This window comes from Eurosta solidaginis, chromosome 3, assembly GCF_040869045.1.
Source record: "Eurosta solidaginis isolate ZX-2024a chromosome 3, ASM4086904v1, whole genome shotgun sequence".
NCBI lineage: Eukaryota > Metazoa > Arthropoda > Insecta > Diptera > Tephritidae > Eurosta > Eurosta solidaginis.
In genome coordinates, this window is record NC_090321.1 from 71684655 (window position 1) to 71706925 (window position 22271).

The window sequence follows — 22271 nt, forward strand, 5'->3', positions numbered from 1 at the left end:
CAGTTCTTCAACAAACTAGCAATAATATACTAGAACCCTTAGCTTATTTTTCAAGAAAATTAACTACAACAGAAACTAAATATTCAACATTTGATCGTGAACTTTTGGCAATTTATAATTCAATTAAACATTTTAAACATTTTCTTGAAGGTAGAACTTTTACAATTTATACTGATCATAAACCTTTAATTCATGTTCTAAATTCTAAAGTAGATAGATCTCCTCGTCAACTACGTCATCTTGAATATATTGCTCAATTTACAAATGATATTCAATATATACGTGGAAAAGACAACATAGTTGCCGACACACTTTCCCGTATTCCAGAAATAAATGCAATTTCAACTCAAGATATAAATTTAGAAACTTTATATAAAGAACAACAAACTGATACATTTTTACAAAAAACCATTTCTGATCAAAATTCTAAAAATAATTTAAAGGAAATTCATATTCCAATTATTAATTTAAATATATGGTGTGATGTTTCTCTACAACCTTTTCGACCTTATGTTCCACATTCTATGAGAAGAATTATATTTGACAAAATTCACTCATTATCTCATCAAAGTATAAGAACAACTAGAAAATTTATTCAAAATAAATATTATTGGCCTAACATGCGTAAAGAGATTAACGATTGGACTTCATCTTGCATCAATTGTCAAAAATCCAAAATTTCAAGACACACTAAATCTCCTATCCAAAAAATTCAAATACCATCAGGCCGTTTTGAACATATTCATATGGATATTGTTGGACCTCTTCCAGTTTCAAATGGAAATTGTTATATTTTAACAATTATTGATAGATTTTCACGTTGGCCTGAAGCTTATCCGCTTAAAGATATTTCAACAAATACTATAGTAAAAACTTTTATTCAAAATTATATACCACGATTTGGTATACCATTAAATATTACAGTAGATCAAGGTTCACAATTCACCTCAAAATTTTTTACAGAATTAACTAAACTTTTAGGTTCTCATAAAATTCATACATCTCCTTACCATCCCCAAGCAAATGGCATGATAGAGAGATTTCATCGAACTTTAAAAGCAGCAATTATAGCATCAAACGACTCGGTTCATTGGTCTGACATTTTACCATTCATTCTACTTGGTTTACGAACTTCTATTAAAGAAGATTTAAAATGTTCATCTGCTGAACTTGTTTATGGCCAAACACTTAGAATACCTGGTGAATTAATTATTTCAAATAGTAATAAAGAACATGATTTTTCTAATGACGCTCTTCATAAAATAAGAGAATATTTTTCGCTTGTTCGTTCTAAAGTTTTTCATCATAACAAAGAAAATGTTTTCGTTCCTAAACAATTAGAAAATTGTGAGTATGTTTTTGTTAAAGTTCTTCGTAAATCTAATTTAGAATCACCTTATGAGGGACCTTTTAAAGTTATATCTAAGAAACATAAAACATTTACAATTCAATACAATAATACTATTAAAAATATTTCAATTGATTTACTTAAACCAGCAAACATACTTATTAACACTAATTTAAATACAAATACATTAAACAACAAAAAACAAAAAAAGGTTACATTTAATATTAATTAATAATTTGTTTGTTTAAAATTTTCTTGGAGGGGGAGTAAATATAGTGTTAACTACTTTGTACTCTTTACTTTAATTTTTAAAATAATTTTAATTGAGTTTTCGTGTTAACTTAAAATTTTGAATAACTTCAAAAAAAGAAAATTCTAATTAGTTTTGGAAAATATTTAAACTCAAAAATAAACAAAAATACATTTTTAAAAATAAAATAAATATTTGGCTTATTACCAAAGGTAGTACCCATGGGAATGCCGATGCAATGTCACGAAGACCATGTAGTTTGGAATGCAAGCACTGTTCAAAGGCGGAGACTAAAGAAGACATTATAGATGTCCGGCTAATGACTATAACGTGTGCGGATGAATGGGACAAGGAACAACTAAGGAAGTGTCAGCTACAAGATACAGATCTGTCACATATTAGACAAGGGCTCGAACGAAACGAAAGACCAAATAGAGAGGAGATGTCAGCAGAGAGTCCTATTGCGAAGTCATATTGGGCACAGTGGAACAGTTTATAATTGATATCCGGTAGCTTGCATCGAGTATGGGAGAGTGAGGATGGTCAATGCAAGAAGAAACTGATAGTTGTTCCCAGAAAGAGGATTTCTGACGTGCTCAGCGAGTTGCATAATGGTCCAAGCGGAGGTCATCTTGGATTCACGAAGACGCTCGAGAAGATTAAACAGAGATTCTATTGTGTTGGTTGCCGTCAGTCGGTCACTGATTGGATTGCGAACTGCGGGGTTTGCAGCAGAGCGAAAGGGCCCAAAACCCGAAGTCATGGCGAGATAAAGCAGTATATTTCAGGTGCGCCATTTGAAAGGAATGCTATGGTGTCGCAGGTCCATTTCCTACTAGCAACTGCGGAAACAAATGTGTACTGGTAGTTATGGATTATTTCAGCAAATGGCCAGAGGTATACCCAATCCCAAATGAAGAAGCGGAAACAGTAGCAGAAATGTTCATAAACGATTGGGTTGCAAGGTATGGTGTACCAATGGAGTTACATTCTTTCCAAGGGAGAAATTTTGAATCAGCTGTGTTCCAAGAAATGTGTAAAACATTGGGAATTCAAAAAACACGGACAACTGAATTGCATCCTCAGTCCGATGGTATGGTGGAACGATTCAATAGAACATTTGAGGAGCACTTAAGGAAAGTAGTGGACAAGTACCATAAGGAGTGCGATACCCGCATACCATTATTCTTGATGGCTTACCGATCAGCAGTGCATGAGACAACGGGCCCAACCCCTGCAAAAGTGATTTTTGGCAATGACCTTCGACTGCCAGCTGATTTAAAGCTTGGGATAGATGCCGATGCGGAGAGAAATGTCAAGAAATCCACTGGTGATTTGGAAGAAGAGCTGAGAGAGATACACGATCTTGTAAGACAACGAGAAAAGATTATGAGTGACAAGATGAAAGCCCGATACGATAAAGCAATTAATTCCGAAGGTTTTCAGGAAGGAGATTTGGTGCTGTTATACAACCCACAACGAAAAAAAGGTTTGTCCCCGAAAGGGACGATAGAACGGATGTGTTTAGAATCAGAAGCGCTCCTGTGCGCCCCTTGTCATATGAGTGCCAGGTTAGCCTGGATGTCTCACACGATGATATGGCTGACCATAGTCCATTTGCAATTCTTATAATGCTTGTGTTCACACGAAGCCTGAAAGTGGCAATGGGTATACCTACCGAATCATTTCCCGGAAGGATATGGTCGGTGGTACCTCTTCTGGCCAGCTCATCTGCTCTGCAGTTGCCTTCAATATCCCTGTGCCCAGGTACCCATATAAGGCTGATACTGAAATGCTGAGCCATCTCGTTAAGAAATCTGCGGCATTCAGTGACCGACTTTGCGTTGTCGACGAATGAGTCGATGGCCTTTAATGCGGCCTGGCTGTCTGAGAAAATAAACACCCGTTTACCATCCTTAGGCATAGGCCCGAGATGATTCGCAGCCCTGTGTATTGCCAGCATTTCCGCTTGGTAAACACTACAATGATCTGGTCGGCGAAAAGAGTTCACTAGACCCATATCCGGTGAAAAGAGGCCTGCTCCCACCTTCCCGTCAAGATTAGAACCATCCGTGAATATGTTGATGGCACCCTGTACCGTATGTTGCCTGGTATTCCAGTCTTGTCGCGTTGGTATATATACTATAGTTTTTAACGAAGACGTTATTTGGTGTGCAGTAGTCAGTGCGCACCGGTATTGAGACCGGGGCGTTCGTGTCCAGGATTGTTGCGTATCCACTAGATCCATTTGACCAGAGACCTGTTTCCCTTATGCGTAAAGTGGCGATGACCGCTATTTCCTTCGCCACCAGGTCAAGAGATGGAAGGTATAGCATTGTGTTGAGTGCTTCAGACGGAGTGAAGCCGAGAGCCCCTGTGATGCAGTTCCGTTCCGTTGCACCTTTTGAAGCTTTTTAAGATAGGCAGTTTTAGCTAGTGCAGGCCACCAGACCAAGGCACAATAAAAAATAATCGGGCGCACAATGGCTGTATAAATCCAGTAGGCCACCTTAGGGGAGAATCCCCAGCAGGAATTGATCGCTAAAAGCTAAAAACGTACCCCCAAATCTTGAAGAGGGCAAGCTCGGTTTTATCCGGGTTGACTTCCAAACCTGTGGCTGTGGCCCAGTGCGAAATTTTGGAGAGTGCCCCTTCCATTAGGATGTAAAGAGTTTGCGGAAATTTCCCCCGCATAGTGACATCTGCATACGCGATCACTTGGTGACCTTCTGATTCCATGAGGCGTATTAGTTGGTGACGGTAACCACCCAAAGTAATGGAGAGAGAACGCTTCCCTGGGGAGGGCCTCTGCCGACCGGTCTGCGGATCACGCATCCACCTAGCTCAGTTTTAATCTGCCTACGCGTAAGCAGATTGTGTATAAACACCAGCAGGTGATGGCGTCAGGGAGAACGTTGTTGAAGGAACCCGCTATATCTAGGAATGCCACCAGTGTGTATACCTTGAGGTCTAGTGACCGTTCACACACACGACATATACCCTTCAAAAACGCGAGTACTCTATAAATAATGTAAGTAATACTCCTTTGGGAGTATAGGACTGCTCCAAATCTAATCTGTATTCATACAAAAAATGTGCTCCAATTAACATTGCGATGTCCTAGGAGAGGAGTAGGTGATCCCACTCTCGCTTTGTTTGTGATATTCCATAGAGTACATACGTGAGAGTACATTCCAAACTACTTTCACTGTAGTACTCCATGGAGCACCCACAGAGGATTATATGCCAAAGTACTAGAGAGGAATTGTGTTGTCGGAAAGAATTATCGGAGTGAATTTAATTTAAAATGAAAGTAAATGAAGAGGGGCAATACAACTTTTATATTTTGTACTACGAATATTCTTATGTTATTTAGCATTTGCGTGAATAAAGAAACTAATATTTCTCTATACTATAGTATGTATACATAAAACCAGTGCAACAGTTTATCAGAGTTGCCAAAGTGAAATTTTATTATCAGTTATTTGTATGCAATATTTTACTTTTGGCGGCGGCGGCCACCGTGGTGTGATGGTAGCGTGCTCCGCCTATCACACCGTATGCCCTGGGTTCAACTCCCGGGCAAAGCAACATCAAAATTTTAGAAATAAGATTTTTCAATTAGAAGAAAATTTTTCTAAGCGGGGTCGCCCCTCGGCAGTGTTTGGCAAGCACTCCGGGTGTATTTCTGCCATGAAAAGCTCTCAGTGAAAACTCATCTGCCTTGCAGATGCCGTTCGGAGTCGGCATAAAACATGTAGGTCCCGTCCGGCCGATTTGTAGGGAAAATCAAGAGGAGCACGACGCAAATTGGAAGAGAAGCCCGGCCTTAGATCTCTTCGGAGGTTATCGCGCCTTACATTTATTTTTTTTTTTACTTTTGGCAACTCTGTTCGATCGTCATCGTGTTGTGATCACGGTCGTTAAAAAACGAGCAATGATCGGCTGATGGGGGTCCGCAAACGCAGGGCAAGGGGGTATTGTTAGAGTACTCCAACATGAAGAAAAGGGAACACGTAATCCAACAATTTTTGCAGGGTACGTTTAGCCGATTTCTTCTCCTTGAAACAACCAAAGCATTGTGAATGATGACTAAGTGTGATATCTTATCTGTCAACTGCCTGACAGGATGTTCAATATGGCTACTTTTTAGCGTTTTTACAGGGTGTTCAATATGACGGCGCCTATCTTCAGCGGGTGATAGAAAGAGATACAGAATGAGACAGCGATAGTCAATTACAATTCAGGTGATCCAATCACTTTGGAATTTTGTCGTCTATGCAGAAGATATCACACTTAGTTATCATTCACAACGAACCAAAGCATTTGGAACAAGTGCAGTATACCGACAATGCTGATATAAAAAAAACGAAAAATTGAGATCGATAGGTATTAATAAAAGAAACATAACGGTATATTTTTTTTGTTTAGCAAACAACAACAACAAAAGTTATTAAAGGTCAAATTTCATAATAAGCTTTTTTTTAATCTAAATTACTTCTAAAGTATTGAACCGATTTTAAAAACTTCCTTGAATATGTATTTCCAATACCTTTCATTTGATGTATATCTTAAGTATATAAATGCAAAGAATTTCCTGAAATAATATAATTTTTTAAAAAACATATCAAAATTTTTAAAAACTTAATTTTTTTTTATTTAATTGCTGTATTAAGTATATGAAAATATTGTTTGGTAGATGGGAAATAATTTTAGCTTTCATTTAAAATTATATATAATATCCTTAATTCCATCAATGCAATACCTACTGTCCTGTTCCTGGTATACCAAAACTTAATTTTGGGCAAATTAACAGTAATTCTGCGCAGAACACCTGGTATTTGTTTCCTTTATGTTCAGAACACCTTTTCGAGTTGGCGGCCTTCGGCCGCACTTATTTAAATAACCCTGGGCTACGCCATGCCAAGTCCGGGTGTTTGTCTGAACCGTGGCAACATGCCACAGTACGCACTCTTTTGCGCGTTTTTAGGTACAGCCTAATAAAATTACAACAACCATGTTTTGAAAATGGCAATAAGGCCATACTGGCTTTATTTCAATATACATACACATACATACATATGTTCAAAATGCGTAATTTACTTAGTAAATATAGCACTTTTAAACATCGAATTTTTTAAGTATTTTACGGGATAGGAATACAAACAACATATCAAATGAAAGGAAATTTTACTACCTATACAATGAAAATTTTTTAAAATCGGTTCGATACTTAAAGAGAAATTTAGATTTAAAAAAATGCTTCATATGAATTTTGACCCTTAATAACTCCTGTTATTGTCATTTGCCCACAAACAAAATTGTGTAGTTATACTCACCTTGACCATGTTTATCAATCCTCATACTTCAATTTTTGTTTTTGGAATTGTATATAAATTATCTTAATAATCATTCCTGCCACTACTGTAAAAACAGGCATGCATTTACAAAAGCACGGTAGCTTATCGCATCGAGTTCTTAACTTGGCAACACTTTTTCAGTCTCCATCTTTTTTGGTGAGTGAAAAAAATTTCAGGTAGTGAAAAATTTGTTGGAAAGAAAATTAAACATTAAAATACAAATATTTAGGATTATACATTTGAAAGAAAAGTATTAATAATGCCACGAGATTATGATCGCGAATATAATGACGATACCAGTGATTATAAGAGGAAAAGACGCACAGATGAAGAAGCCGGTGGTGGTGGAAGCAATGCGGGAGCTGGGAATAGTGGTGATATGGATGGGCATGGACGCAGCGGCGGACAAGATCATAGTCAACCATCACAAATTCATGATGCGCCACCACTAAATGAAAAGACAAATGCTTATCTTGAACAGTGCGAACAGGAGAAAAAGTCTCTCGCTAAGGAGCATACTGTATGTAAGCGTTTGATAGATGATGGTAAGTATACATGCGCATTTTACATGTAGACACGGGTGTTTCTGTTGTCATATCCGCTGATGGTAGCAGTATCGCTAAGTCATATTTATGTTTTTTTTTTAGAAATTGAGAAAATTTTGGTTAGTGGACGTATACCGAAGGCCGAAATATATGCGAACGTGTATACTGAAAAGCCAATACGTGTTGCACAAAAAGTATTATTCCCAATTAAGGAATATCCGAAGTTCAATTTTGTTGGTAAAATATTGGGTCCCAAGGGCAATACACTGAGGCAATTGCAGGAGGAGACTTATTGCAAAATGGTAGTTATGGGACGCAATTCTATGCGCGATCATGCTAAAGAAGAGGAATTGCGTAATTCTGGAAATCCAAAATATGCACATCTTAGTCGCGATTTACATGTTGAAATATCAACGGTAGCACCACCTTCAGAAGCATATCATCGTATGGCGTATGCTTTGGCCGAAATACGAAAATTTATGATACCAGATGCTAATGATGACATACGTATGGAACAAATGCGCGAAATGGATGGTAAAGAGCGTATGTACAAAAAGACACATTACTCAAAGCCTTATGGAGACCACGCAGTATACAGTTGTCGGTGAGTTCCTTTCTATTATTATTATTGTAATTTAGTTGTACGAATATAAGAGGAGCACCTACCGCTACGAGGTAGGAACTCAACCAAACTAGCAAGGTCAGCGCGTTGGTCGTCAAACGATAGTTTTCTGTCAAAAATGCCTAAAAGTTGTATGAGAGCAACCGAAATTGAATTTACTGTGTAAAAATTTACATTTTTTTATAAGGAAGACTGTTTATATTTAAAAAACTCTTGGGTTAATTAATTTCTTAATTCTACGGAATGTGCCGTCTGAATGCCGATCGATTCCGATCAGCTCTTTGACTAGCCCCACAAGCGGAAGAGTCCAGCAGTCACTATTTTAAGGGATGTTGGAAAGGACGTACTCCCAATCAACCTGTATTTCAAGTCCACGTTTGATGTTGTTATACCGACAAAGTCACTCCCCCCCCTCGGGAGTATTACCGACGCTGATGGTTCCTTTGCCGCTATAGATCAGGTACGTTCCGGTAACAAGCACCATTAAGGTACAAACCTGAACAGCGCGGAAACGACCACATGTCCACATTGAACGTTCTAGGCCTCTGTTTTGATAAGAGGTAATCTTAAATTATTATTTTCCTGATTACTTTTACATGTGTTTTATTTACATACTACATATATAAGCTTTTCACTAAGGTTGTTTGGTAATATACCATCCTTGATATATATGATACAAAAATAATAATAATAAAAGGCAAAAAGGGGACTCCGAAAAATTAAAAAATCGCGATATGTAAATGAAGTAGAGGTTTACACCGGTCACTTAATCGGCGGCGGCGTAGGTTCTATTATATAGCGGCGTGGCCGGCGCGCAGACAAAGTGATCTGCGTAAACCTCTTAATTGAATGGCTGGACTTCAGAGTATCACATTGTCCATGAGAGATACTTTAAATGGTCACACTTTTGTAGCGTAGTTTCACCGAGGGAGATGTTCTGGGCTAACACTAATCCGTCGTCGACACGATTTCTTTAAAGCATTTGTGGCTACATGAAGGTCACGCACAAGGCGACTTACGGTTGCTATCAATTATCTATCGGCAGGCATCGGTGCAATTTAGAAACGAAACATCAAAACCAAGGAGAATTAAACAGGGGTGCCACAGGGTGGTGTCCTATCCCCACTTTTGTTTAATTTCTACATATCTAAGCTACCTTCACCACCAGAAGGAGTCACAATCGTTTCCTACGCCGATGACTGCACAATAATGGCCACAGGCCCAGGCCCAAAGATCGATGCGCTATGCAATAAAATAAACGGCTACCTCCCTGATCTCTCCAGTTTTTTCGCCTCGCGAAACCTGGCATTATCACCGACTAAATCTTCCGCGACCTTATTTACAACATGGACGCCCCAAATGTCGATCATTTTGAACATCCACGTCGATGGCACTACGCTACCGACTGTCCGACACCCCAAAATCTTGGGTGTTACGTTTGATCAGGATCTACATTTTGTTGAGCACGCAGCCGCAATTGTTCCGAGAATTCAGAGCCGTAACAAAATCCTCAAATCCCTCGCTGGCAGTACTTGGGGAAAAGATAAAGAAACGCTCACGACTACATACAAAGCAATTAGCCAGCCGATTACGTGCTACGCGTCACCCATGTGGTCGCCAAGCCTAATAATCACCCACTGGAAGAAACTACAGGCCTGCCAAAATACTGCTCTCAGAATCGCCACGGGCTGTCTTCTTATGTCCCCAGAACACCATCTGCATAATGAGGCGAGAATACTCCCCATCAGGGAGAGAAATGAGATGCTGACCAAACAGTTCCTGTTGAATACCCAGAAACCTGGGCATCCCAACAGTCATCTGATTGATGAACCAGCACCGCCTAGGGGCTTAAGGAGTCATCTCCGTAAGCATTTTGAGGAAATACGGCACCTGAGAACCCAGCCGTATGAAGTGAAAAAACAAAGGCAGGTCCTTGGTGAACTCCATAAACAGGCGTCGGACCTTTATGCCGGGAATTGCCCGGGGAATCCAGTACTTAACGAAAATTATCCAAAACTTGCGGAAGAGGAACGCATACTCCCCAGGGAAACGCGTGTCACTCTTGCTCAACTTCGTTCTGGATACTGTAACAGGATAAACTCTTACCTATCCAGAATCAACCCCGACATACAAAATGTATGCCCCGCTTGCAATGTGTCCCCACATGACACCAACCATCTCTTCAATTGTAATGTGGAACCAACGCCTCTAACACCCCTTTCCTTATGGTCCACCCCTGTTGAAACGGCAAGCTTCCTTGGACTCCCGTTAGAGGATATTGATGACAATTTGTGATCTGTCGCGGCTATTAGGTGGGGCGAGCATTGCTACAACAACAACAACAACTATCAATTATCTACTAATAGTCATGACTTGTGGCACAGTTTTAACGATTACCACCAATGTTGGCTTATTGTTGATCGCGCCAAAGGGCGCCTTCAGTTTTTTCGGCTGTTTCTATAGCTACAATTCCCGATGTGCGAACAGTAGCAATCCCGACCACCAGTCGCTACACGCATCCTGGCTCTTATAATATATGCCAGCCCAGAAGCCAAAGGACTGTGACTTCGAACTCATACTTTGTTGACGTCAACTTCCTAGGAGCTCTAGGTGTAGCTCCGCATACTTTCTGACTGACGCTTTTGTCGTGATTTTGTTCCGAGCTACACCAAAAAAAAACACCTTGAAAGGTTAGCGAGTATCTATTCGGCCAAGGATGACGCTCTCGAAATTACTAACGGTCTAAGTGGATATCAATGCGTAACTCATGGGTGAAAATCGTATAATCCTTGGAGCATCTACATAATTTGAACTTTACAAGGACCGTGGAGAAAAGTGTATACCAAAATTTGCAGACGTTTGTGTTCGATACATTGACTTCAATAGTCTTCGTTACCGGCCATATGATATAATCATTATGGATGACCGCATCCGGTTTGCAGACTAGCTCGACTATCCCCTACGTTAGGCAGTGCTTCGCCCAATCAACAGGTGCGATCGATCACAAATTATCATCAATATCCTCTAACGGGAGTACAAGGAAACTTGCTGTTTTGATTAGATTAGATTATTTATTTATTACGGCCAGAAGCCTAATTCGTAAATTAGAAAATATTACAGTTTTTATCTTATAGCTAAGGTTTTACAATATTCATATAATTTTCTTTTGTATACTGTTATTTGGTTGCAACTTTTTATATCCATAGGGAGATCATTGTAACTTTTCAGACCCTTGTAAAAAATGTTCTGTTGATCAATTTCAGTTCTAAAAAACGGCAATTTGAAATTATGTTTGCTCCTCGTATTTATGTTGTGAGTTTGCTCAACTAATGCTATATTTTTATTTAAATACTCAGGTACATTTCCATGTTTGATATTAAATATGAATTTCATGGAGTGGAAAAAAATCTTTTGTTTCACACTTAACCAATCTAAAGTCTTCAACATATCAGCCGTTCGTGTATCTCTAGGTTTCTGAAGAATAAGTTTCATGCATCTATTTTGAAGCCTTTGGAGCTTATCTACTTCTTTATCCGATATTATGAATAGAATGGACGGGCAGTACACGAAGTGCGGTTCTATAACTGATTTATATAAGATTATTTTGTACTTTTTTTTAATGAATTTAGTTGTTCTCTGCATCTCTCCTATTTTAATAGCAACTTTTTTAATTGTATAATTTATATGATCTTCCAATTTGAGTTTATTATCAATTATTATTCCTAAGTATTTTATACTGTTAACTCTTTGTATGATTTCAACATTTATTTTTAGCTCGGCTATATCATCCTCATTGATATTGCTCCTTGTTATTATCATATATTTAGTTTTATTTATGTTTAGTTTCAGTCTATTACCACACAACCATTTATACAAGTTATCAAGTTATTTAGTTCATGTTGCATTTTGGCAAGTGCAGTATTAATATTATTTTCACTTATCATAATTAATGCATCATCCGCAAAAGTCTAATTTCACAACCTTCGATAGCATTGACTATGTCATTTATGTATATAAGAAATGTACCCATAGGGTTACCTCAAGGCTCAGTATTGGCACCTATATTATATCTAATGATTTTCTTTTGTCTTCGTCTCGTATGGACTATGACGTTTATGTCATTGTGGAAACGTGGCTCAATGAAGACTTCTTTGATGAAGAATACTTTGACTCTAAGTTATTCCTAACCTTCCGGAAAGATCGAGACTCCGTGAAAACTGGTCAAAAGAAAGGGGTGGAGTGTTGATTGCAGTTAACAGAAACCTGCATTCATCGAGGTTTCAACTTCTACATCATGATTCATTACTAGATAAGCTGTGCGTCTGTATTTCCAGTTCCTCTAGTTCAACTTTCATATGTTGCTCGTACATACCGCCGAACAGTGGTGATTCCTTATACTCATCTCATGTCGAGAACATCGTCAATCTATGCGAAAGCCACCCTGATGCGAGTTTTTGCATACTTGGTGATTTCAATCTGCCTAATATTGTTTGGGCAGACTTTCAATGTAATGGTATTCTAACTCCTACGAATGTCACCCGTTCTTATGAAATCAATCTTATAGATAATATTTTAAGTTGCGATTTGATTCAAATCAATAATTTATTTAATACTCTTTCGAGGTTGCTTGATCTAGTGTTTGTCGATGAGAATTTAATATTTGATCTCTCTGAGAGTACTCTTCCTGTGTGTCCATCCGATAGATATCACTTACCGCTTGTCATTCAATTAAATACCTTTGCTGCTATCCCTACGCTGACGCCATTGGATAACTCTCCTTTTAACTTACGACTTACTGATTTCAGTGAGTTGAACAATGTCTTACTTGCACTTAACTGGGCAAATATATTTCTCTCTAATGACGTCAGCATGTGTTATGACCTTTTCTTATCGAAGTTGTCTGAGATATTTCATAGTACAGTGCCTCGTTTTAGGCCTAGGTTGCAAAAATTACCTTGGTATAACATAACGCTTAAGAGGTTGAAAAACAAGCGTAACAAATTCAATAAATTATATAAGGCAAATAGGGAAAACATTTCTCTTAGGGAACAGTACATTAAAGGTGTCCGGCAGTTTAATGCTCTCGATAAATTTCTTTATAATCGCTACATGCGTAGGCTCGAAGATGAGCTTAAAGAAAATCCAATAGCCTTTTGGAACTTTATCCGCTCCAAACGTGTTTCAACGAATATTCCGATCTGTATGACCTTTAATGGGGTAAGCTCCCAGTCGCTAACTGAAACAGTTGAGCTTTTTGCGGAATTCTTTAAATCTAACTTTGATGATGCCAATGTAGGTTTGGCTGGCTCTCATTCGCGCTCGGGACTTTGTGATCAGGTTTGATTTTGGCTCCCTCATTATCTCAGAGGATGATGTTCGCAATGCTATGCTTTCCCTTAAACCCTCGCTAAGTTATGACACTGATGGCCTTTGCGCCTTTGTACTGAAGCACTGTAGTTTAACTCTCTGCGCTCCCATTTGCCATATCTTCAATTTATCTCTGTCCTCTGGAACTTTTATCGATAGATGGAAAAGGAGCTCGATTTGTCCTATTTTTAAATCTGGTAATAACAATGACATCTCTAACTATAGGGCGATTGCCAAACTCACAGTATGCTCAAAGCTTTTCGAAAAAATCATAAAGGAGAAGTTGTCTTTTATCATTAAAAGGGTGATTGACCCGCGTCAACATGGGTTTGTTGCTGGTCGCTCTACTGTCACTAACCTAGGGTCGTTTTCTTACCGACTTCTCAAAGGCTTTGATAAAGTTTCACATCAAATCTTACTATCTAAACTTGAGTATATTGGATTTCACTCTGTATTCTTATCTTGGTTAAAATCGTATCTATCGAACCGGTCTCTATGTGTTGAAATTGAGGGCTGCAAGTCCCTACCTTTTTATGCAACGTCTGGTGTTCCTCAGGGTAGCATTCTCGGGCCTTTGTTGTTTGTGCTTTTTATAAATGATATTGGTTCCTGTTTTTTTTTCGTCCTCTTTCCTTCTATATGCAGATGATTTAAAGTTATTTCATAGAGTTAATGGCGAGTCGGATTCCCTACTCCTACAAAATGACCTAAATAATCTTATTGAATGGTGTAATGCCAATAATCTCTTCCTCAATGTGAATAAATGTTTCCACATGTCTTTTACTAAATCATCTAACTTATATTCCACCCTCTACGATATCACAGGTGCTCGACTGGTTTCGGTTAATGAATTTATTGACTTGGGTGTTGTTTTTGATTCCTCTTTCTCTTTTGTCAATCATATCTCTTATATGCTTCCCTAGCCTTTCTTCGTAGATATGCAAAAGACTTTAAGGATCCTTATACAATGAAGGCTCTTTATACCTCTCTCGTTCGTTCAAAACTAGAATACGCCTCAATTGTTTGGAATCCTATCTATAGCTGCTATGCTGCCAGAATTGAAAGGGTTCAAAGAAAATTTACTTTATTCCTTTTGTCTATTTTCACTCAACCTTGACGACCCAATTCCATCCTATCACTCGCGCTGCTTACTCATAAATCTCCAACCTCTCGAATCCAGAAGGATAGAACATCTGCTAATGTTCGTCTATAATCTAATAGTTGGCTCTTTTGATTGCCAAGTTCTCTTAGCGAAGGTGTCATTTAATGTACCTAATCGGAGTCTTCGAACATTTTTTCCATTTTACGTGAGTGCTTGCAGGGCTAATTATTGTAATTTTGACCCAATTTTTCGGGTACTAAATGAATTTAATAGACTCTCAAGGAGGTTTTTTTATTGATTTTTCTTTGTCGAGGAGCATCTTCAAGTCAACTTTGCAAGAGTTCCTATAATCTTTACTTGCATTATCTTTTTATTTTTTGTTTTCGCTAGTCATGTCACTTACGTTATTCGTTGTGGTTTTCAGTTGATTATTGGTTTAAGTATTTATTTGCTTTTGTATTCTAGTCTGTAAGATTGTTTAATCATAGACTGAATAAATTATACATAAATTATACATACATACGTACCTCTTAATTCATCCGACGTCACAGCATTTATAACTGTTTTCTGCTTTCTCTGCTTCAAATAGTTGCGGAACCATTTAAGTTCAATATCCGTTATGCCAAATCGGTGCACTTTTTTTTATTAATATCTCTCTATCCACCGTTTCAAGGGCCATTCAGTATCATTTTTTTTTATCCCTTCGTTATCTTTAGTTTGGTTAACCGTTTGTTTGAGATATTTCCACATTTCTTTACGATTATATTCATTCAAAATGATTTTATTCTCCATATACTTTATTTTTTTTAATTTGACTAATTTTTTGTATGACCTATTTATATTTTTATATTCATCCCACTCTCCAGTTTGTAACACACGCGTGTACATATTGTATTTATATTTATTCATTTGTGCCCATTCTCTGTCATACCATTTATTCATTAACTTGATATGCACTTCTTTCTCGTAGGTTAAACTTTCCATAGCCTGAATCATTATATTATTAATTAATTCGACTTTTACATCAATTGATAAGTTTATAGTAAAGTTAAATGATCTAAGGATACTTATTAAAATATCACTATTATATTTGTCCAATGCTATGATTTTCTTGGTCAGTCTCATCTTGTATACTTTGGACGTTTTAATAATACATTTTATAGTTTCATGATCAGATATTTTGTATTCCTGCAAAGTATTACAGAGAATTTCATCCGAGTTTGAAAATAATAAATCAATTTTCGATTCACTTGTATCTGTGATTCGCGTATTAAATTCTATTTTTTGGCTCATCCCCATCACAGCAAATATCTCATTTAATTTGGTACTATATGTTGGAATGCAGTTCATGTTAATATTAAAATCACCGACTACTATATTATGTTTCAACAGGGGTGGACCATAATGAGGGGTGTTGGTTCCAAATTACAATTAAAGAGATGGTTGGTGTGATGTGGGGACACATTGCAAGCAGGGCATACATTTTGTATGGATTAACTGGGCGATTCCCGGCATAAAGGTCCGACGCCTCTTTGTGGAGTTTACTGAGGACCTGCTTGTGTTTTTTGGCTTCATACGGCTGAGTTCTTAGGTGCCGTATTCCTCATAAAGCTTACGGAGATTACTACTTAAGCCCCTGGGCGGTGTTGGCTCATCAATCAGATGTCTGTTGGGATGCCCAGGTTCCTGGGTATTTAACAGGAACTCTTTGGTTAACATCTCATTTCTCTCCCTGATCGGGAGTATTCTCGCCTCATTATGTAGAGGGTGTTGGTTGTTGGTGTTGGTAATGAGCGTTTATTTGTCTTTTCCCCAAGTACTGCCAGCAAGAGATATGAGGATTTTATTACGGTTCATTTGTTCGACTCTATTGAGAAAGCTTTTGCTTCACCACTTTGAGTGTTCTTGCGAAGGACAAAGACCTAACCTGTTATATCCCCTAGCGGGTTGTTGTTGTTGTAGCGATTAGGTTACTCCCCGAAGGCTTTGGGGAGTGTTATCGATGTGATGGTCCTTTGTCGGATACAGATCCGATACGCTCCGGTAACACAGCACCATTAAGGTGCTGGCCCGACCATCTCGGGAACGATTTATATGGCCACATTGAACCTTCAGGCCATCCCTCCCTCCCCACCCCCAAGTTCTATAAGGAGCTTGGGGTCGCCAGAGCCTCGTCTGTTAGTGAAACTGGATTCGCCGCTCGAAGGTGAGGTTGACAATTGGGTTGGAGAAGCTATATATTGCGCTACACAACCCATTGAATCCCCCCCTAGCGGGTTAGGGGTCAGAATATACCCGCGGTAGGTATGCCTGTCGTAAGAGGCGACTAAAATACCAGATTCAAGGGGCTGTGTAGCGCAATATATAGCTTCTCCAAACCCAATTGTCAACCTCACCTATCCGCGGCGAATCCTGTTTCACTAACAGCCGAGGCTCTGGCGACCCCAAGCTCATCATGGAACTTGGGGTGTGGGGAGGGAGGGATGGCCTGAAGGTTTAATGTGGCCACATAAATCGTTCCCGAGATGGTCGGGCTAGCACCTTAATGGTGCTGTGTTACCGGAGCGTACCGGATCTGTATCCGGCAAAGGACCATCCCATCGATAACACTCCCCAAAGCCTTCGGGGAGCAACCTTATCGCTACAACAACAACAACAACTAACCTGGTTAAAAAAATATGCCTACGTATTCACTTTTGTAACAGGAGCCGTCACGTGTAGGTCATAATTAAACATGGTTGATAGGCTATATCCAATGTGATTCACTTCAGGGGACTAGTTAGGGATAGGGCCTCCAGAAATGTCGAACCGAGAGACTTGGGTGTTGAATGATGAAGCGTGAAAGTCAAAGTTAAGATTTCAGACCCTATTTTATGGTTATGCAAATAAAGTGATCTTTCAAACCCTTCTCATACGTGTTGAAGATATATGCAACTTAAGTATGAGCTAAGAATAATTTCAAAGGATAATTTAAACCACTGGAGCCTACTTAAGGATACTGCATCACTGATTTCGCTTATTCTTTCAGCCAATCAGGTATTGCTTTTTTGACAACTTGAGGACAATTTGAAAATATGTTCGACTTGGGACATTTTATTCAAATTCATTTTTCTTTATAACTTTTTTGAAAAAATTATGCAAAGTGAGCATTTAAATTTATTATATAACTTTTTTTTAAGTGTTTTGTTTTAATAACTTGATGAATTCGGTGGTGCGAAATCCGTATTAAGCTGGAGACATTGGTGCTTTATCGGTAACCGTATCGGTAACCTTTTAACAGCTGATTCGACCAACCTTAGGAGAATCAATGCAATCGATTATTGGTGCCGCTAAGGTCGTAACCGTATCGTAGCCAACCAATTGGGTTTTGGTTTACCGTCGTAACGATAAACAGCTGATTACGTTAGGGATACGGATACAGCGATACGACATACGGCACCAATGACTCCGGCTTTAAGCTGACATTGAAACGCCTATTTTCTCAAATAACTTTTGAACAGTGTTAAATTTCGCAACTGGATTTTTATATCTGGCAGTGATGCGCATCCCTTGATACCCCTTTCGACCATATCGGACCAATTTTCGAGATGAACAATAAATGATCTACACAGTCTTAAAAAAAGTAGAAAATACAGTAACGCTCCGAGCGCCGCGGCGGCGATATTTTTGATATTCGGCGGCGGCGTGCGAAAAACGTGGCAAATGGGCGGCGGCGGCGTATATCTCTACCCTGAAGTACTATAGACTTTTACTTTCTTTCTTTCTTTAAAAGAACTGTAAAAAATGTTTATTTTGCCATGGACAGGTATAGACTAGATATCCAAGACTGTTTTTATAATTGTATATTTTTTAATGAAGGTGTTGCTTCCGTAGCTACTTAACTCATAGAAGCATTTACTGCTCACAGCCTCATTAGCGACTACCGCTACAATAACAACAAAGCCTCATTAAGTAGCTGCTGATACTGTTATGTAGCTTCGATTGCTTCACGTTTCATTTCTTTTTGTTTGTGTTAATCTGTTTGCTAAACATAACTTATTACAGCACACCACCACCACCTACTTTTGAAAAGTCAACAAAGCCAAAGGTATATTCAATTTTAGAGAAAGCTCGATATGTTATGGAGGATCCAGCTTATGGCCTCGTCAAGTCGCATAGGTAAATTTTTGGACGTTCAAAATTTATTTAAAAAACTAAAAAAAAATATTTTTTTATGTTCTTAAAAGATCGCGTGATCATGAATTATACGAGCATCATGGTGAATATGATCGTTATACACCACCACCCCCGGCAAAACACTCCAGTACCCATCATGCACCCTACGAAGGTGGCTCTTATGAGCGTGATTACAGACGCGAATATCATCCACATTCATCTTCATACACTGCTGCATATGCAGGTAAGTTATTGTACTGATAATAAAAAAGTATATGATTTAATTATAATTAGCCTGTCCAAAATAGAGGTTATAACAAAATTAATAATTTTCGTATACCTGTTTCGAATTATGACTTACACGAGGATGTGAGTTGATAAACACTTATTTTAACGCGTAATATAAATATAAATGATATATATTGTGTTCTAGCCGTTAAGCGTTTTATTTTATAAACTACGTCAATTAAATGAAGAAGCAAAAATGAAAACGAATTTAAATAAAAAATTACGTAAAGTATAAACAACTCAGGACAAATCGACACGAAATTGCGGAATCGAATATATTAGAAAAATGTGACTGCAGAAAAATAATTATGTTTTGAGCATAAAAAGTAATAAAAAAAGTATTAAAAAATTTGTCTCGAAATTTATAATGTGCCTTTTTCTATAAAATATTAACTTAAAAAAAGAAACGAAGAACTTCAAAAAAATCCACAAAAGCACATAAACTTTAAAATTTAAAATATATAAATCTATTTCGAATTCTACTGACAACCCTTATTTGAATTCGTTGAATCCTCGACGAAAATTTTCCAAAAAAAAATTTAACCAAAATAAACAAATAAAATATTTTTTAAAAAAAGTTCCAAAACATCCACAGAGCAGATTAACTTTAAAATGTATGAAATATTTCGAATTCTAGTGGCGAAAATTATTTAAATTCGTTGAATCCTTGACGAAAACTTAAAAAATAAAATAAAAACAAGCAAAATAAACACGTAGATGCAGTCAAAACCCAAATTAATAGCTTAACAAACGCATTAATTGCAATATTTAAAATACATCAAAACTATAGATATAACGAAAAAACACAAAATTCTCTCCTAAATTAGCCAAACCAAGCAACGGTCGCTCGTCATCTTCTTATCGCCCGGCAGCATCGGGATCACACTCTTCTTCACACTATGAAGCTGGATCACGTTCACGGGAAAGCGTACGTTATCGTTCGGCACCATATCCAAAACTGCGTTAAAAACTAAGGTTTAAAAATAAAGAACTTTACAAGAATATCAAAAAGGACAACAACATTTTTCCCCACAAATAAGTACGAATACCAGCCGTATTAATAACCTAAATAACAATTATATGTGTTAGCATAATATATATGAATATCCAACTTATAAACTATCTAAAGAAAAAAAATATAAAGAAAATCACGTAAGAGTATACAAATGTAGACGACTAATTAACAAAAGCGGTACAGTATGTGGTAAAAATTTGTTCAAATTCCTTAAAGATCAGCAACGAATGCAGTTAGAGCAGTAACAAACCATTTTAAAGTACAAATATATGCCAATGGGAAGGAAATCTAGTGCTTCTTAAAATTAATTAAATTTTTATTTTCATTTGCCAACAATACATTTTTTCAGATTTGTATTGCTTAATTCGGAAGTGGAATTTTCTGCGAAATTTCTAATATATTCAACACTATCTAAAACCATTTGCAGCATACATTTTTATAGCGCAGTTCAATGTATTTCAAAGATAAATACATACATATGTGTTATCAAATAGCTAAGAAACGAATTATAGAAACATTTTTCAACATTTTTTATTACAGCTATGCTCTTGTTTTAGATTTCGAAAAATTGCTCGAATTTGCTTTAAAAACTCTTCTGGAATTGAAAGTATATGAAATTTTTCAGTATGTTTACTAGAAAACAACGAATCGTACGACGTGGTTTGAAAATCGATTATATTTTTTTATACTTTATTGGATTTTTTTTTTTCTCACATTTGAACTTTAAAATGGTTTACATTTACTGCTCTAGTTCTTGAGATATTTGAATTTTGAACAAGCTTCACAATTGAGCATTGTCGGCCCAGGCAGTGTCATTTAATTTTAATGATTTGTATTTCGAAATTCGGATAATGATACATGATTTAGAAGTAGTTGGTCACTACTGTATTAAAAGAGTTTCAAAATATGTTAAAAAAAAAGGAAAACAAAAAATGAATAATTATTTTTGGTAAATCCTCATATTATACAAGAATGTACTGAAGTCGCGCGAATACGGCACTTTAGTAAACCCAAAAACTATATACAATTTGATTAAAAGCTTAAAAAAACTTTAATAGTTGGACCATATAAAAAAAATCAAGACACAAAAAAAACTGATCAGTGAACGTTTTACAACTTAAAAAAAACGTTATTATAGCAACCAAAATTTTTAAATTTGAATCTACTATCAAGGCAAGACAAGCAACAAAATATCTATATAAAACACACTGTAAAACTCCTTAAAATAAAAATACAAAAAAAAATACAAAAACAAAAAACATCGAGAAGCATATACAAACCATAACTGAATATTAAAAAAAAAAACTAAAATAGCCCTAAGTAATATAAACCATTGAAATTGTGTATGCAGCAGTGTTACCTGTGGAACGTAAGTATGTGACGCAGTCTACATATTTTGAAGGCACATTTATTTCATTAAAGCATGGTTTAAGAGATTTGTTTCCCCCGTAGGGCATATCTACATAAATAAAACTAAGATTGCAACACCTGAAAAAACTGGATGGTTTTTCCATTGTATTTACAATATAATAATTCAAAAAAATGTCAGATGTCCATAAGCTGAATCAATTCCATTTTTACAATTTTCTCTTAAACAACTAAATAGATAAAATAGGTGAGGTTAGGCTAGGTGGTAGCTGTCATGGTAGGGGAAGCTCGCCTTGATAGCATGAGGACGGACCTTCATGACACCACCTTCGCGAACCACAGAATAAGGATGTAGTAAGCTATATCTATAGTTAAAAGAGTCGTTGCGTAGCAGCGATATAGTTTCGAATGATACCGATCTCAATCGACCTTGGATAAATCGGAGGCCCATTTGAGTCGAGACCGAAATACTTTCACGTAATTCTGCCAAAAGCTGAGCAGTCAAGCATAAAGTGATCCGATGATTCCATCCTTCATACAGCTGCAGGAGGATAAGGATCCAATATATTGAAACGTACCGCAAACGCTATTGATAGATGAGTACCCAATCACTTCGGCAGACCTGCCATCCACTTCCGACCAAGAGGTTCTAGCTACTCTGCAAGAGGTAGTGTCCGCCCAACGCATGCTGAGCTGACTCGAGGCTCATCTGTGCAGGAGCATACCACAGGTGGCCAGCAAAATCCCTACATCCATCTTCATCCGGTCATCACTTGTACCGACGCGGGCTAAGAGATCAGCTTGCCAGTTGCCCGGGATATCACTATGGCCCGGAACCCAGATAATCTTAA

The 22271-nt window shown here is 37.5% G+C and overlaps 1 protein-coding gene across 3 annotated transcripts in view; it reads left to right on the forward strand.

The window, feature by feature from the left end:
- Positions 1-7035: 7035 nt before the first annotated feature.
- qkr58E-1 (quaking related 58E-1) overlaps positions 7036-22271 on the forward strand; it is a 30022-nt gene continuing 14786 nt past the window's right edge. Inside the window, exons 1-6 of one of the 3 annotated variants that reach the window (XM_067772243.1) lie at positions 7036-7114; positions 7188-7503; positions 7606-8107; positions 18639-18752; positions 18821-18993; positions 19865-20204. In XM_067772243.1, coding sequence (XP_067628344.1) covers positions 7037-7114; positions 7188-7503; positions 7606-8107; positions 18639-18752; positions 18821-18993; positions 19865-20004 — 1323 coding nt within the window. In that variant the 5' untranslated portion in view covers position 7036 and the 3' untranslated portion in view covers positions 20005-20204. Of the gene's footprint in view, positions 7135-7187; positions 7504-7605; positions 8108-18638; positions 18753-18820; positions 18994-19864; positions 20205-22271 lie in introns of those variants that run through there. The other 2 variants (XM_067772244.1, XM_067772245.1) reach the window with 2 other exon arrangements.